Raw genomic sequence first — 12,942 nt, forward strand, 5'->3', positions numbered from 1 at the left:
GTGAATGTGCATTTCTGTAATTGTATGTGTGTACATACCTGCCCATGTGTTGTGTGAATGTGCATGTCTGTATCCTGTGTATATCTGAGTGCTTGCTTGAGCTGTGTACATCTGTGATTGTGTATCAGTCAGTGAGTTTACCTGAGTATGTATTTCTACAGGTTTGTACCTGAGTGTGTGTACCTGAGTGTGTATCCCTGAGCGTGTATCCGACTGTTCCCAATTGTGTATAACTGTGGGTATGCATTCCTGTATATGTCTGAGCGTGTACATCTATGAAAGTGTATCTGTCTGTGTATGCGCCTGGGTGTGTGTCTATGTCTATGTGTGTGTACCTGTCTGTGTGTATGCCTGGGTATGTATATCTGTCCAAAGTCTGTGTCTTTCTGAACATGCACATCTTTGTGCATGTCTGATCCGAATGTGCATCTGTCTATGTGTTTGTCAGAGTTTTAGAGTGTGTGTTAATCTTTAGAACTTTGTACATTATCTCTGTGAATGTGTATCTGTCCATAGATGTGCCTAGGTGTTATATTTGAGCTTGTGTTCCTATTTTTTATATTTAAATAGTAATAAGTGTGACACAGTATCTCCATGTTCAAAGGGTGTCTACCTCATGTGTAGTTGGATTAAATGATTAAATACTGTTTTGCCATCAACACTAATCAGAATAGGAGCTGAGATAATGTTTACAGCACATTGGAATGTCTGGCTGCCTTCACCCACAGTAGAATTACAATTGGAAATATTTTCCCTAAGTCCTACAATCCAACAAAGTGTGTCTACAAAAACACTAAAGATAATTTTGTGTTGCTTCTTTCACCATCAAATTTGATTCTTAATCTGGATCTTTATACAAACTGCACAATTCTTCTGTATATATTTTTAACATACAATTCTAGAGGAACAGTCATAGAGAAGAACAAGGGAGGTGACTGAGGGTGTGTTAAGGGTTACATTAAATTTGTTTCAACCATCGGGAACCTGGAACCCATTCTCTGGTTTCAGCCTTCGAGATTTCCATGTAAACCTGTAAAGGCTGGGAGTCTAGGAGGTTTCAATAACAGACAGGAGCCTGAGGGACTAGAAGGAGTCACTCAATTACTGTTTTCCACCTTGATCCCTGAACTGTTAGGTCAAAGAGTCGGGTTGAATGTGGGGCTAAGTTCAACCTCTAGCCAATATTAGACCACTCACCAAGGATATTGCCCAGTCCATGACTCTCATTTAATGTACACTTAACCATGTGGACACTGAAATAAAACAGTTTAGAATTATGTTGTGGATAAATGTGTGCAGGTGCATGTATGTGAGTCTGCACATGTGTGTGCATGTGCATGTGCCTGCTTATGTGTACGTGTGTACACCTGTGTGTCTAAGTAACTGTGCATGTGGGTATATTTTTATGTGCACACTTGTCTCACTGCTTTTCTATTGAGGTGCTTGTTTGACTCTATCTGGCTGTATGTGTGCATGTGCGTGAATTGTGTGGCTGTTTATATGTGTTACTGAGTGTTGCATGCTTTTTTCTGTGTGGTGAGTGCTCATACATATCTGTCTATCAGTCTGTGTGACTGTTTCTAGTATTTGTGTGTGGGAGTGTGTCTCTACATCTGTGTGAATGCGTGCATGTGCGCCCCTACTCAGGGGCATAAGCCCACCTCTTTCATCAAACGTTTGATCACCTCTTCTAATAACTCCTATTTCACGTTAATGTCAAATTTTGTTTGATAATGCTCCAGTGAAACTCTCTGGGATTTTTTCCCAACATTTAAGGTGCCATATACATGTAAACTGTGTTGTATATTAGTGTGGCTGCATAAAATAACATGCCATGACCACTGAATTATTAAATACAGTGAAATCAAATAAATTGCTTTATAACCAGACTTCAATTGAACCAACTGCTGACCCATAAGAAGAGAGCTGACCTGGTTACTGTTTACATGTAACCAGGTTCCTGTCTCCAATTATTTTAAATTATTGCATTTCAATGTTTTCAATTCCATCTCACCACCATAATCACACAGGGAGGACACCATAATAATTGTTTTTTGTTTAAACAAGGTGCCATTGGCTATTGTCAGGATTTCACATCAGTGTTTTTAATATTTTTAGTAACGTTTTAGATTTAACATACTAAAATATCCAGATTCCTAAAAGTGTACACCCAAACAAGAACCAAAAGCAGAGAAGAAACAAAAATATGTTTAAAAAAGAGAAAGTTGTCATCTAAATGGGCAAACCGCTGAAAACATATTGCAAAATCAAAACTTAAAAAAAGTAATGCAAAATTAATAGACTGCAAAAAAGAGGCTACAAAACATGGATTGTAAAAAGCACAAAATCTATGTATATATCTATCCAATCTACGCAAGTAACTGCACAAAATTTACATAGTCTGTTTAAAAACACAGGCTTTATAACACAAGCTGCAAAAACCGAAGCTGTATAAAATATGAACTGCATAAAACACAAAGTGCAGAAACACAGTCTGTACAAAAATGTTGGCCGCATAAAAACGCAGAATGCAAAACAAAAACTACAAAAAACATACAATGAAAAATACATGGACTACGAAAAACAGATTGCAAAACAAAACTAAAATCACTGGCTGCTAAAAAAGGACATAAAACGCAAATTGCAAATAAAAAGACTGAAGAAACTACAGATAGCAAAAAGAAAAACAAACTGCAAAACCAAACTGCAACAAAAAGATTGAAAAACACAGACTTTAAAAAAATAAAGATTGCAAAGCAGAGACGCCAAAACATACCCAAAGAAAAAAAAGCGGAGAGTTCAAATAAAACACTTCTTAACATGTCTAGGCACCAAAAAAAGGTATTTGAATTCCAAAAGAAATTAAAAAATAAAATTAAAACAAGCACCATGATATAGTGACATCCAAATAAAAAAAGAGGCAGACACTATCAAATAGTTTTCGCTGTTGTTGCCGTAAGCGGCGAGTTCCTGTGACGACGTGGAGCCCAGCTGATTCCGTTCATTTCATTGCTACCAGCGGTGAATGCAGATTGGCACCTTTAAAAATTAAAACGGAAAATGTGTCGAGGAGGGGAACGACCAGTCTTTGGCAGAATTTTCCCCAGCTCCTGCCCAACAGATAATCCGTTTACTTAAAAAGAAAAGTTATTTAATCCACTCTCCCATATCAAACTGATGTTTGTTTTCATATGGATACAAATTCAGGTCGACATTGGCCGATAGCCTCAATTAAATGTTACGCAAAAATGATCGAAACTGCTTCAATGAATTATTATTTTTTGACACTTCGCTTCAGTAATTCCTATCTATAAAATGAGCCAGTTCTGTTCTCTAAACACTGTGGCATTACATTCCATTGTAGCTTTTTTTTTGGATTTCAGGGTACTGAAGGCCAATCTGGCATGAATTCATTTTCGTTTCATTGCTATTTCAAAATGCAAATGTATGAATGAAAGTGAATTTTGTTTTTTTCGGAAGAAAGGTACAATCGGGGCGGTACTCACCTTTAGCTACACCTCACAGCCTATCTCAAAGTACTATAGTACATAATTTGGAGAATTCGGATTCAAAATGATACAGAAAACTTAGAATGATATGTCTATTACAAATACACTTCCCATTCCCTCTGTGGCCGTGAACATCCAGTAGAATTTTGTTTTTGAAGTGAAGCACCTTGTTTGGCTCAGTTCTGAAATCTTGTCATATTTTCGCTGTAAACTTGTTTTATACCGGATCTTCCGATTGAATGCGCCTCCCTCATCTCTGATCTGTGGCTTGTGCGTACTGCATGGTGCGGTGAAGATAATTCAGTCTCTCTCTCTCTCACTCTCTCTATTCTGTGAAGGAAGGGGACTGAGCGGCGGAGTTCACCTGAGTGCAAGCTCTCGTCAGTAACGACACACATCTGGCGAGTCGTTTCATGAAGGGAAAAATAAAGGGGTCGCTATTAAGAAGCTAAGTGATATATCACACGGGCCTATTTGTAACCATTTTTTATTGTCTGTTAGTCAAATGTAACTTAAAACTCGCCCCCTTCCCCTCCCTGAAGTTAAAAACGAGCTCGATTCCCAGTAATCATTTCCATCTTAAAATCTGGGCTTTTGATGGTGGCTATTTGGATACAGCGACATTTATACCTAGAAAATATAAAAAAGAAATACTGTTACTAATCTGGTTCTACACTTTTTCACGAGCTTGTAAAAGTTCGTCCTTTTTTCTTCTCGTTTTGCTCCCAGGGCTTGTAAATAAAATCCATAATTGCTGCGAGGGAAGTGAGGCAATTTATATCTTCACCGGTGTGAGAAATTCGTTCTCGATCAAGACTCGAATTTAACGAGAGAGCAAGCGGTTTAATTCTCTAAACTGGGTCCTGATATATGGGCAGAATGATTGGCTTTAATCGACTCGGTGCAGAGTTGAAAAGGGGCGTCTGTCAATAAAGAGGGTTTTAAGCATTTATTCCCTACCCTTCCCCACCTTCCCGGTGGAGCACCTGCTTTCCTTTGATAGTTTACAATTGCTCCTGCGTTAAGGTGCAGGGATTGAAGACAGACAGAGAGAGAGAGAGTCAGGATACCGACGGAACCATCGCTCGGTCCCGCATGAATTAAAGCTCAAAAACGTCTCTTCTTTCGATCACACTCTGAGTAATCCATTGAGAAATTATAAGCGCTGTGTTGTGTGTGCGCGCGCGCATTGGGGGGTGGGTGGGTGGGGGGTGGAAGATTTTTTAAAAAATAATCAACAAAACCTGCATGGACACAAAACAAAAACAAGCTCAGAAGACACAACAAGGGGGGAAAACCAAACATCGAAATCCGATGGGAAAAAATCGAGATGGAACAACGAGAAATCGACCGACCAACTGCAGTAATAAACTGACTCGTCTCATTCTCCTTTTACCCTGCTCTCTGTGGGACACACGCTATATCATACCTAAAGACACTGACAGTGTACATTTACAAAGATGTATTTAAATAAATGGAAGATAACAAGGTGTAGAGCTGTATGAACACAGCAGGCCAAGCAGCATCATAGGATCTGCAGTTCCTACTATCTTTAAACAAATGTAATTGCATTGGGATGTGGGCTACGCCTGCTTGTGTAACAAAGACGCCATGTGATTCTACGTGCGTAATATTTAGAATCTGTGCAAAGACACGTTATATCTGAACGTCGGTCTTTCATGGCTGATATGTACAATTCCAAAAGTGGGGCATGTAGGAAAGCAGAACGGATGCAGTTAATGAAAATTCACTTTTTTTTTGTTTGAAAAGGTGGCACAAGTGGGATCCAATTTAGCCAGGAGGGGCTCGCCAGGTAAGGGTCAGGTGGAAGGAGACCCGAATAGATCATTTCTGGAGGTGTACCCGTTCCTTCTGCCTACCCTTGTGACCCAAAAAAAAAATCCCCGCCTCGCTCATTTAGCACAAACCCAGCGGTTTATGTTGAGATCACAAGCCGAAAGGTAATGATTTGACAGAACTCCTGATGCAGAATTGATTTGTTTCCAGTCGATTTCAGGATTAAATTCAGGAGTAAATTTAAGGATTTTAATTTTTGTATGTATGTACACAAACGGTTTACTTTGACGCTGTTTTTTTTCTGCTAAGTAGCAGAGACCGCTGAGTTTCGGTTGTAAAATGGGGAGCGGGTTTTGAAGTCAACAGTTAAGAATCGCAATTTTCTCTCTCTCTCTCAGAGAAGCTTGACATGTTCCGTGGACGAAAAGGGAGGGCTGGGTGATAAGCACCCTCTCTGGTTGGTGCGAGGTATAAATATTTACTCAGTCTCTAAAAATAATTATAAAAACAATAATATCTGTGTACGCCCTATAAAAACGCTGATGTTGGTCCTGATCGAGGAAACCCCCTGGTAATCGGCGCGGTAATAGCCGGAGCTTTGAACGTAAAATTTTGATTTACTACCTACCTCTCTGAGTTGCGTTTTGACTCGATTTGAGTCTGCAGACTTTTGAATTAGGTTGCAATCGAGTGCTTCAAGACTGCTCACTCTGTGCGGGTGGCAAACAGATAGAGGAAGAAATGTAAAAGTCTGCACATGATTTATCGACCATTGCAATGGGCTGGGTGGAAGATTTAAAAGTTCGCTAATAACCCGGCACTTGGCGATTAGTACCCCCGGCGTTACGTCAATGAAACTGACAAGTGAAGCTGGTTTCTCCCCCGATAGCAGAGGACCACGTGGATCCCTCTCCCCTACTCCCCACCCTCCCCCCTATCAACACAACCCTCTTCTCCTTCACTCATCATCTGTTCCTATCCCACCTCTCTAACCCACTCTCTCTTCCCACTACAATTTCCCAAACTCCCACTCTCTCCCCAACACAGTTCCGCAAATTCCCCCTGCACCCAACTCCCCTCAACTTTACTGATACGTACACCCTTCTGCCCGCTCACACGCCCACTCTTGACCCTCAGATCAACTCACCCTCCGACCTCTTCTATTGAGCCCCATATCCTCCCTCCCATCTCTGTCGCTCACTCCTTTATCTGCCCTCGACCTACCCTCGTATCTCCCTCCCTCACCCCCTCTTATCTCCCCTCAAACCACTCTCCAATCTCCCTCCCCCACCCACTCTATTTCTCCTCAACCCACACTCCCATCTTTCTCACTCGCCCCTATCTCCCCTTAACCCATCCTCCCATCTCCCTCCCTCACCCCCTTTTATCTCCCCTCAAACAACACTCCCATCTCCCTCCTTCACCCCCCTCTATCTATCCTCAACCCACCCTCCCTCTCTCCCTCTTTCTCCCCTCAAACCACCCTCCCATCTCCCTCCATCGCCTTTTCTATCTACCCTCAAGACCCCTCCCATTTCCCTCCCTCACCCTTCTATCTCCCTTCAAGCAACCCATCCCTTCAGTCCACCTCCCTGTCCTGTGTTGCCTCCCCTCTCTCTCTTTCCCTCACCTAACCTCCACACACTCGCCTCTCCTTACCCACTATCCTCTCCTCGACCACCCCCCCACCCCCATCTCCTCTCAAGCCATACAACTCACGTACTCCGTCCTCCTCCCTTCTCCCACTCTTGGCCCCTCTTCCTCCATCCCTCCTCTCGCTCTCTCTCGTTCTCCATTTCCCCCAGCACCCTACCCCCTTCCCCTCCGCAACCCGCCAGAAAAAGCAGCTTTTGTCACCTACACTAAAATATATGCACACACTCTCTCTCACACAGAGCAGGAACACAATGCCAGCAAAGGCAGGAGAGGAGAAAGAGAGGAGAGCCAAAGTTTGCTAACACTGACTCTAACTCCTCCCATTGCTGTGCCCAATTAATTATCTAACTAGACCCCTTGAAAAGACGGCTTCCGCTGGCCAATGGTGCTGTGCCCCCATTCTGATAATTGATCTCCTTCCAATCAACGATACGACTGAACAGCCGGTTTCCCTTCTGAAACTTGGTGTTGTGCATTGGCTTCACTTTTTTTTGTTAAAGAGGGGGCGGGCGCTCGGGAGGGAGGGGGAAGAGACAGAACAAGCTGTGTGTGCGTGAGAGAGAGAGAGAGAGAGAAAGAGAGAGAGAGTTCCCCTCCCCAGGTAGGACAGTGGATTACAGACAGAGAGAGAGAGAGAAAAACACTTTACTAAATACAAGCTTAGGGCTGGTACGAACTGAATCTTTCGGGCCTGGAAAAAATGAAGACGTCTAGTTCGAATGAGCGAGGCTAGCTGCATCCTGTAAAGTTGGCGAAGATTTCAAACTGCCCCCAAATCAGCAAGGGGCAAGGGGGCGGAAAGTCACCCCCACCAGACCCCCTTTCCCCCCCCAACCCATGTAACTGTTGGGGAGAGAGTTCCAGCAAAGCTGTTTTCTTCCCTCCCCTGGATTTTAGACAGAAAGAAACATTGAAGGGAGAATTCTTGCTTCTCTCTCTCTCTCTCCTCCACCTCCCCCCCTAGAATGACGTCTGGGGTAAATCTGAAATCGAACCCGGCTTTGCCGCCCCGAGTCGAGGAGCGAAGGCGTCGGAGTCCCCTGGATCATTTCCCTCCTCCGGCTAACTCCAACAAGCCGCTCACGCCTTTCAGCATTGAGGATATCCTGAACAAGCCTTCGGTGAAAAAAACTTCCCATCTTTGCTCCTCCAGCCACCCGGGCGGCCCCGAGAAAGCATCGGGTCCCGGGGTTGTCAGGAACGGGCTGGCCTCTCAAGCTTCGCCACTCTGTGCTCTGGAAGAACTCGCCAGTAAAACTTTCAAGGGTCTGGAATTGAGTGTAATACAAGCGGCCGAAGGTATTTTAACAAACCTTTTATTTATTTATTTAAAACAGTTAAATTGGGATGCAAATTACTTCCAAGAGAGGGAAAAATATATATCTCAGATATATACACATTTTAAATATATATATATATTAGCCAATCGATTCTTTCAAATGACGTTTTAGATAGTGCAAGATTAAAAACCGCTCATAAACTATTTTAAATTAAAATGTACTTTGGTTAAGTTTCACTGAAAGGGGTTGAGACGTGTACAGTTTCTTTGCAGTGTAATCTATTTTAAACAGTTCTCGATTTTGCCTGTGCCTTTCACAATCAGTATCAGGCAGTAGTTTTTGGTATAAACACATCTCGATGGTAAATTAGCTCGCCTGTATCTTTCAGGGTGTTGTTTAAAACGGGTAGATTGTTTCTTGCGAATCCTGGCTAGGGGTATACGTTTTTTCCCCCTCTTCATTTGTATTTTTTTCTGCTAATTTATTTAACATAGGAAGACAAATCAATGTATTGTCCCAGCTGTTTGGCCACACTGTAACCAGGCGGCAAACTTCTTTCTGTATCAAATAATGTTTTCTCTTTGTAAAAAAAAGCGAGTGACAATTGTCTCGATAGATTTTTTGACCACTCGCCACAAACCGAGACTGAAATTATTTGAATTATTTAAAATTATTTGAAATTGTTTAAAAATATTGAGAGAGCTTTCTCGTCCGTTTGAATCATCCAAGTTGATTGTATAAAAGCAACTGTTTTGTCTATACGTGGGCATTGTTATTAACGCTGAGGTACGGTTCAGTCCGAAAGATGTTCAAATACCTTAAGAGCTAATGCACCTCAGTCCCTATCTCCACTCGGCTCCTTAAGCCATTACCACTTGATGAAATATTAATACTTTCGTAGCAAGCCCGCTCACTGAGAGACAAAAATTGAATGTAGGGCTGGAATGTTTGTGTGCCAATTTTTAAAAATATTTTATTCAGTTTCCTGATTAGATTTATATATTATACATTTTAGAAAGTAAGAGCAATTCCCCCCCTTCAGTGTCACACTTAATCGAATCAATTCTTTACAATTTTTTTGCAGTGATTTATTGTTTAAATGTAAGATTAAAAGTTAGGGAATCTGAATAACTTGTATCCCATATAACAGCGTGTGATTCAATAGACGTAAATTAAACTATTTCATGGAAGTTTTGCACCCCAGAACAGCAGTTGATATCAAACATATGCGCGCCAAGCATCTGTTTTTACAACATACAGAGAAGCTATATTTGCTATTTTGGGACACTTGTGAGCTTTGAAAAATGAGCGAGGCTCTTCCATATTTTGTTTTAGTAAATCCTAAGAGGTGAAAGGGTCTTTTTAAAATGTGGAATCTAGCAGATCACGATTCGTGAAAATATCTGCAGCAAATGATGTTTAAACTTACACACTGGAGGGGGAAAAATAAGTGTTTATGAGTCAGGGCTGGGGGTTTGAGAGGGAAGAATTGTCAACTTTTTTTGTGTGTGTTTGAAAATATTTATAACTGTGAGCCTAGCTGTTGGTTAACAGGGGAAAGGTAACATCTCACTCAGCCTGAGAGCGGAGAGATGCGCCAGTCAAAGTTACCCGATTTCAGGAAGCAAAAATAAGAAGTTAATCGATCGTCACAAGTAGCGGGGAAGTTTTCATTTAAATATCAGTTTCCTGTGCTGGGGAAATTGAAAATAAACTATTATACGCGCAGCATGCGCTGTTGGGAAATATATGAACTCACACGCTAGTGTGTCCATCAAGTGTTAGCAATTATTATGTCTTCAGGTAATTATGTTTACAATTTCTACATACTGTCTAAGTGGATGTCATGTATATCTGGTACGTAAATATAACTTCTGCAGAAAGGGATGCATTCAAGTCCATACAAACTTAACCGTTGCACAATCCGGACAGATGAAAACGCAGAACAGTTTTATAAACACGTTTACATGTGTGGTGTGACATTACTCGTACTGTATGTGTCATCCTCTGCACTCTGCATAGGAGACAGCATTCTGTCGACGGATAGAAGCAGATTGCATTGTAAACCGTGAATAAATGTCGAATTGGCCTACCTGCGTGCGCATAGGTTTCTGTTTGTGTGGTCCCTCGCAAAAAACAAAATGCAGAACTTGGAAATTCCGCTGCTGTGACAATGATCCAGGAACCACCCTTCTACACTTGTTTCAAAACTAAAATAAAAGCAAGCCAATCTTTGCCAGGGGACGCGGGTCGCTGGTGAAAGTAAAGGATTCTTTAAAAAAGTAAACAACAGATGGGAGGGGAGTTGCAACATAACATGAGTGGAACGCTGAGACAAATGACTATGAATGTTTTGGAGAATTGTGTTTGAATGCGCGTGTGAATTTTATCATAATTGTGCAGTTACCAAATACAATTTAGCCTCTCTCCCCCCTCTTTGTTTCCAAGGCCGAGATCATGTCACGACGTTTGGCCAAAGACAAACATCGAAGAAGAGAAGAAAGTCCCGCACAGCCTTCACTAACCATCAGATTTACGAGCTGGAGAAGAGGTTCCTTTATCAGAAGTACTTGTCTCCCGCTGATAGGGATCAAATTGCTCAGCAATTGGGCCTGACAAACGCCCAGGTGATAACGTGGTTTCAGAACAGGCGGGCCAAACTGAAGCGGGACCTGGAGGAGATGAAAGCCGACGTGGAGTCCCTGAAGAAGCTGCCGCCCCAGCAGCTGGAGAGACTGGTTCACATGGACGTGTTCCCAGAGGACGGGGCCAGCTCCAAATGCGAGCCCACGGACCTTTCCCCAAAACCGTCCCCGGCGCCTGGACTCGGGCCCTTTCCCAGCTCGCCTCAGTGTTCCTCCAGAGATCAGACTACTGATGAATTCTCTGAAGACGAGGAAATCGAAGTGGACGATTGACTGAGATGAAGCGAAACTATATTTGAGTATCTCTAAGTGAGGAATTGGGAAAATTTTTAAAACGACACAGGGAGTGAACTCTGCCAGCGAATAGGAAGAAGGCACAAATGGATTTAACTGCTTTAAATTTAAAATAAAGCAATTTCTTTGCGTCCTTTTTAAACTTTTTGACATTGGAATCTCTGCACGTTGTTGAATCTCTCCGAAGGAACAAATACATTCGGACACAAGGCGATACAGACTTACTACCTCGCCTTGTATGTAAGAAGTTCTATCGGTTTAATTTTCTTTGGGTGGGGGAATGAGTGCAATTCCATTCATATATTAACCCGTCTTGGTTTTTTTTTGGGTTCTTTTGTTCATTTAATTTGACCGATCAGAATCCTGGACTAAGTCCTCAAGCAACACATTTTGACGTGGACTGCTCAGCAGATTCAGCCTCCTGTTCATAATCTTTTTTTAAGAAAAAAAAAATCAATGTTCAAAAAAGCTGAAGATTAATACACGTGGTTAATTTATCTTTGAGAAAGCGGGACCCATTTTTATTTTTTTTTCACATCCTTTCCTTCCCCATTTATACATTAGAAAATAGAACCCGTGTTGCAAAATTTATGGTATGCCATCTTAGCCCTAAAACAATACGCTGTTATTTGTAAAACCAAAAAAATTCCCTGGTTCTGTTTCGTAATCTCTCACAACAACTTTTAAATTACCAAGCCTAATCGAGTGCATCCTTTAAGTTATTAAAGTATTGTTAAACTGACGAGGAATAGGGGTGGGGGGTTGGAAACGCGGGATGAAATGGCTGTGTATATATTTTGAATAAAGACATAAGAGCCGAACTGTAGCAAGCTATATGCACTGCTTTCTTTACAAATCAAAAGCAAGGAGAAACAATGGTTCTAATCTTTTTCTGATGAAGGGTCTAGGCCCGAAACGTCAGCCTCTCTGCTCCTATGATGCTGCTTGGCCTGCTGTGTTCATCCAGCTCTGCACCTTGTTGTCTCGGATTCTCCAGCATCTGCAGTTCCTACTATCTCTGGTTCTAATCTATACAGTTCTCGTTGGGAAAATTGCGAATTCAAGCCTGAATTTGAAGACAATTGCACAACTCTGTTGATATGCAGTCGGTTTCTTGTCCTTTGCTCTCAAATTTGTTTTCATTCGCCTGGCGCCTATTTAATGTGAACGGCTCACAGCAAAATTGCACGCGGAATTTTCTGCCAGGACTCCTTCCCAAACAATTCCCATCAACGACAACAGCAGCAACAATGTTCCTGTCTGTTGTACAGATTACGGTGGAATCTTAGTGGGGAGTTCACGCTGTTTGACTGTCTTAATAAATCCCTCTCACACCAGCGGCCCCGGAAGTGCAGTCCCAAATCCAGCCCGATCTGACCTGAGCCTGAAGCTTGAGGGAGGAGGTAGGAATCCCTGCCTCAATCAAGCCTTCACCCTTTGCAACATTCCCCTCCCCGCCTAAAGTCCGGGCACCGCTTCGCACCAGCAAGTTAAAGAGGCTTACCAGAAAGCTGGTGGGGTATAGACAGAAGGAGTCTTGCGGTGCAGGGGTAGGGTAGGCCGGAAGTCTCCGGTTCAAGTTCCACCTGCTCCAGAGGTGTATAGTAACCATACTGAACATGCTGTTTATATCTATAGACACAGGGAAAGATGGGCTGTTGTGATGCAGTGGTAATGTACCTATCTCTGGATAAGGAGGCTCAGGTTCAAGCCCTACCTGCCTCAGAGATATGCAAGAAACATCTCTGAACAGGTTGATTA

The 12,942-nt window shown here is 42.3% G+C and overlaps 1 protein-coding gene and 1 long non-coding RNA gene across 2 annotated transcripts; one reads left to right on the top strand and one right to left on the bottom strand.

Moving 5' to 3' along the window:
* Positions 1-2,830: 2,830 nt before the first annotated feature.
* LOC125487551 lies at positions 2,831-7,267 on the bottom strand. Its single transcript, XR_007265960.1, has 3 exons — positions 7,168-7,267; positions 5,935-6,016; positions 2,831-3,039 (listed from the first exon to the last, which is right to left on the bottom strand). It is a non-coding gene; the product is annotated as an uncharacterized LOC125487551 (long non-coding RNA).
* Positions 7,268-7,566: 299 nt separating this feature from the next.
* lbx2 (ladybird homeobox 2) lies at positions 7,567-12,007 on the top strand. Its single transcript, XM_020523827.2, has 2 exons — positions 7,567-8,261; positions 10,691-12,007. Exons 1-2 carry the CDS (start codon positions 7,928-7,930, stop codon positions 11,158-11,160), a joined length of 804 nt encoding a protein of 267 aa, XP_020379416.2. The 5' UTR covers positions 7,567-7,927; the 3' UTR covers positions 11,161-12,007.
* The last annotated feature ends 935 nt before the right edge of the window (positions 12,008-12,942 follow it).

Source organism: Rhincodon typus, chromosome 1 (genome assembly GCF_021869965.1).
Source record: "Rhincodon typus isolate 14 chromosome 1, sRhiTyp1.1, whole genome shotgun sequence".
In the NCBI taxonomy this organism is placed as follows: Eukaryota; Metazoa; Chordata; class Chondrichthyes; order Orectolobiformes; family Rhincodontidae; genus Rhincodon; species Rhincodon typus.

What these genes read in the sequence shown, in the direction of transcription:
- lbx2 (XM_020523827.2), top strand. Translation starts at nt 7,928, where the DNA reads ATGACGTCTGGGGTAAATCTGAAATCGAACCCGGCTTTGCCGCCCCGA. An exon ending in TGTAATACAAGCGGCCGAAG is followed by an intron (nt 8,262 to 10,690) that starts GTATTTTAACAA and finishes TTTGTTTCCAAG; the next exon opens with GCCGAGATCATGTCACGACG.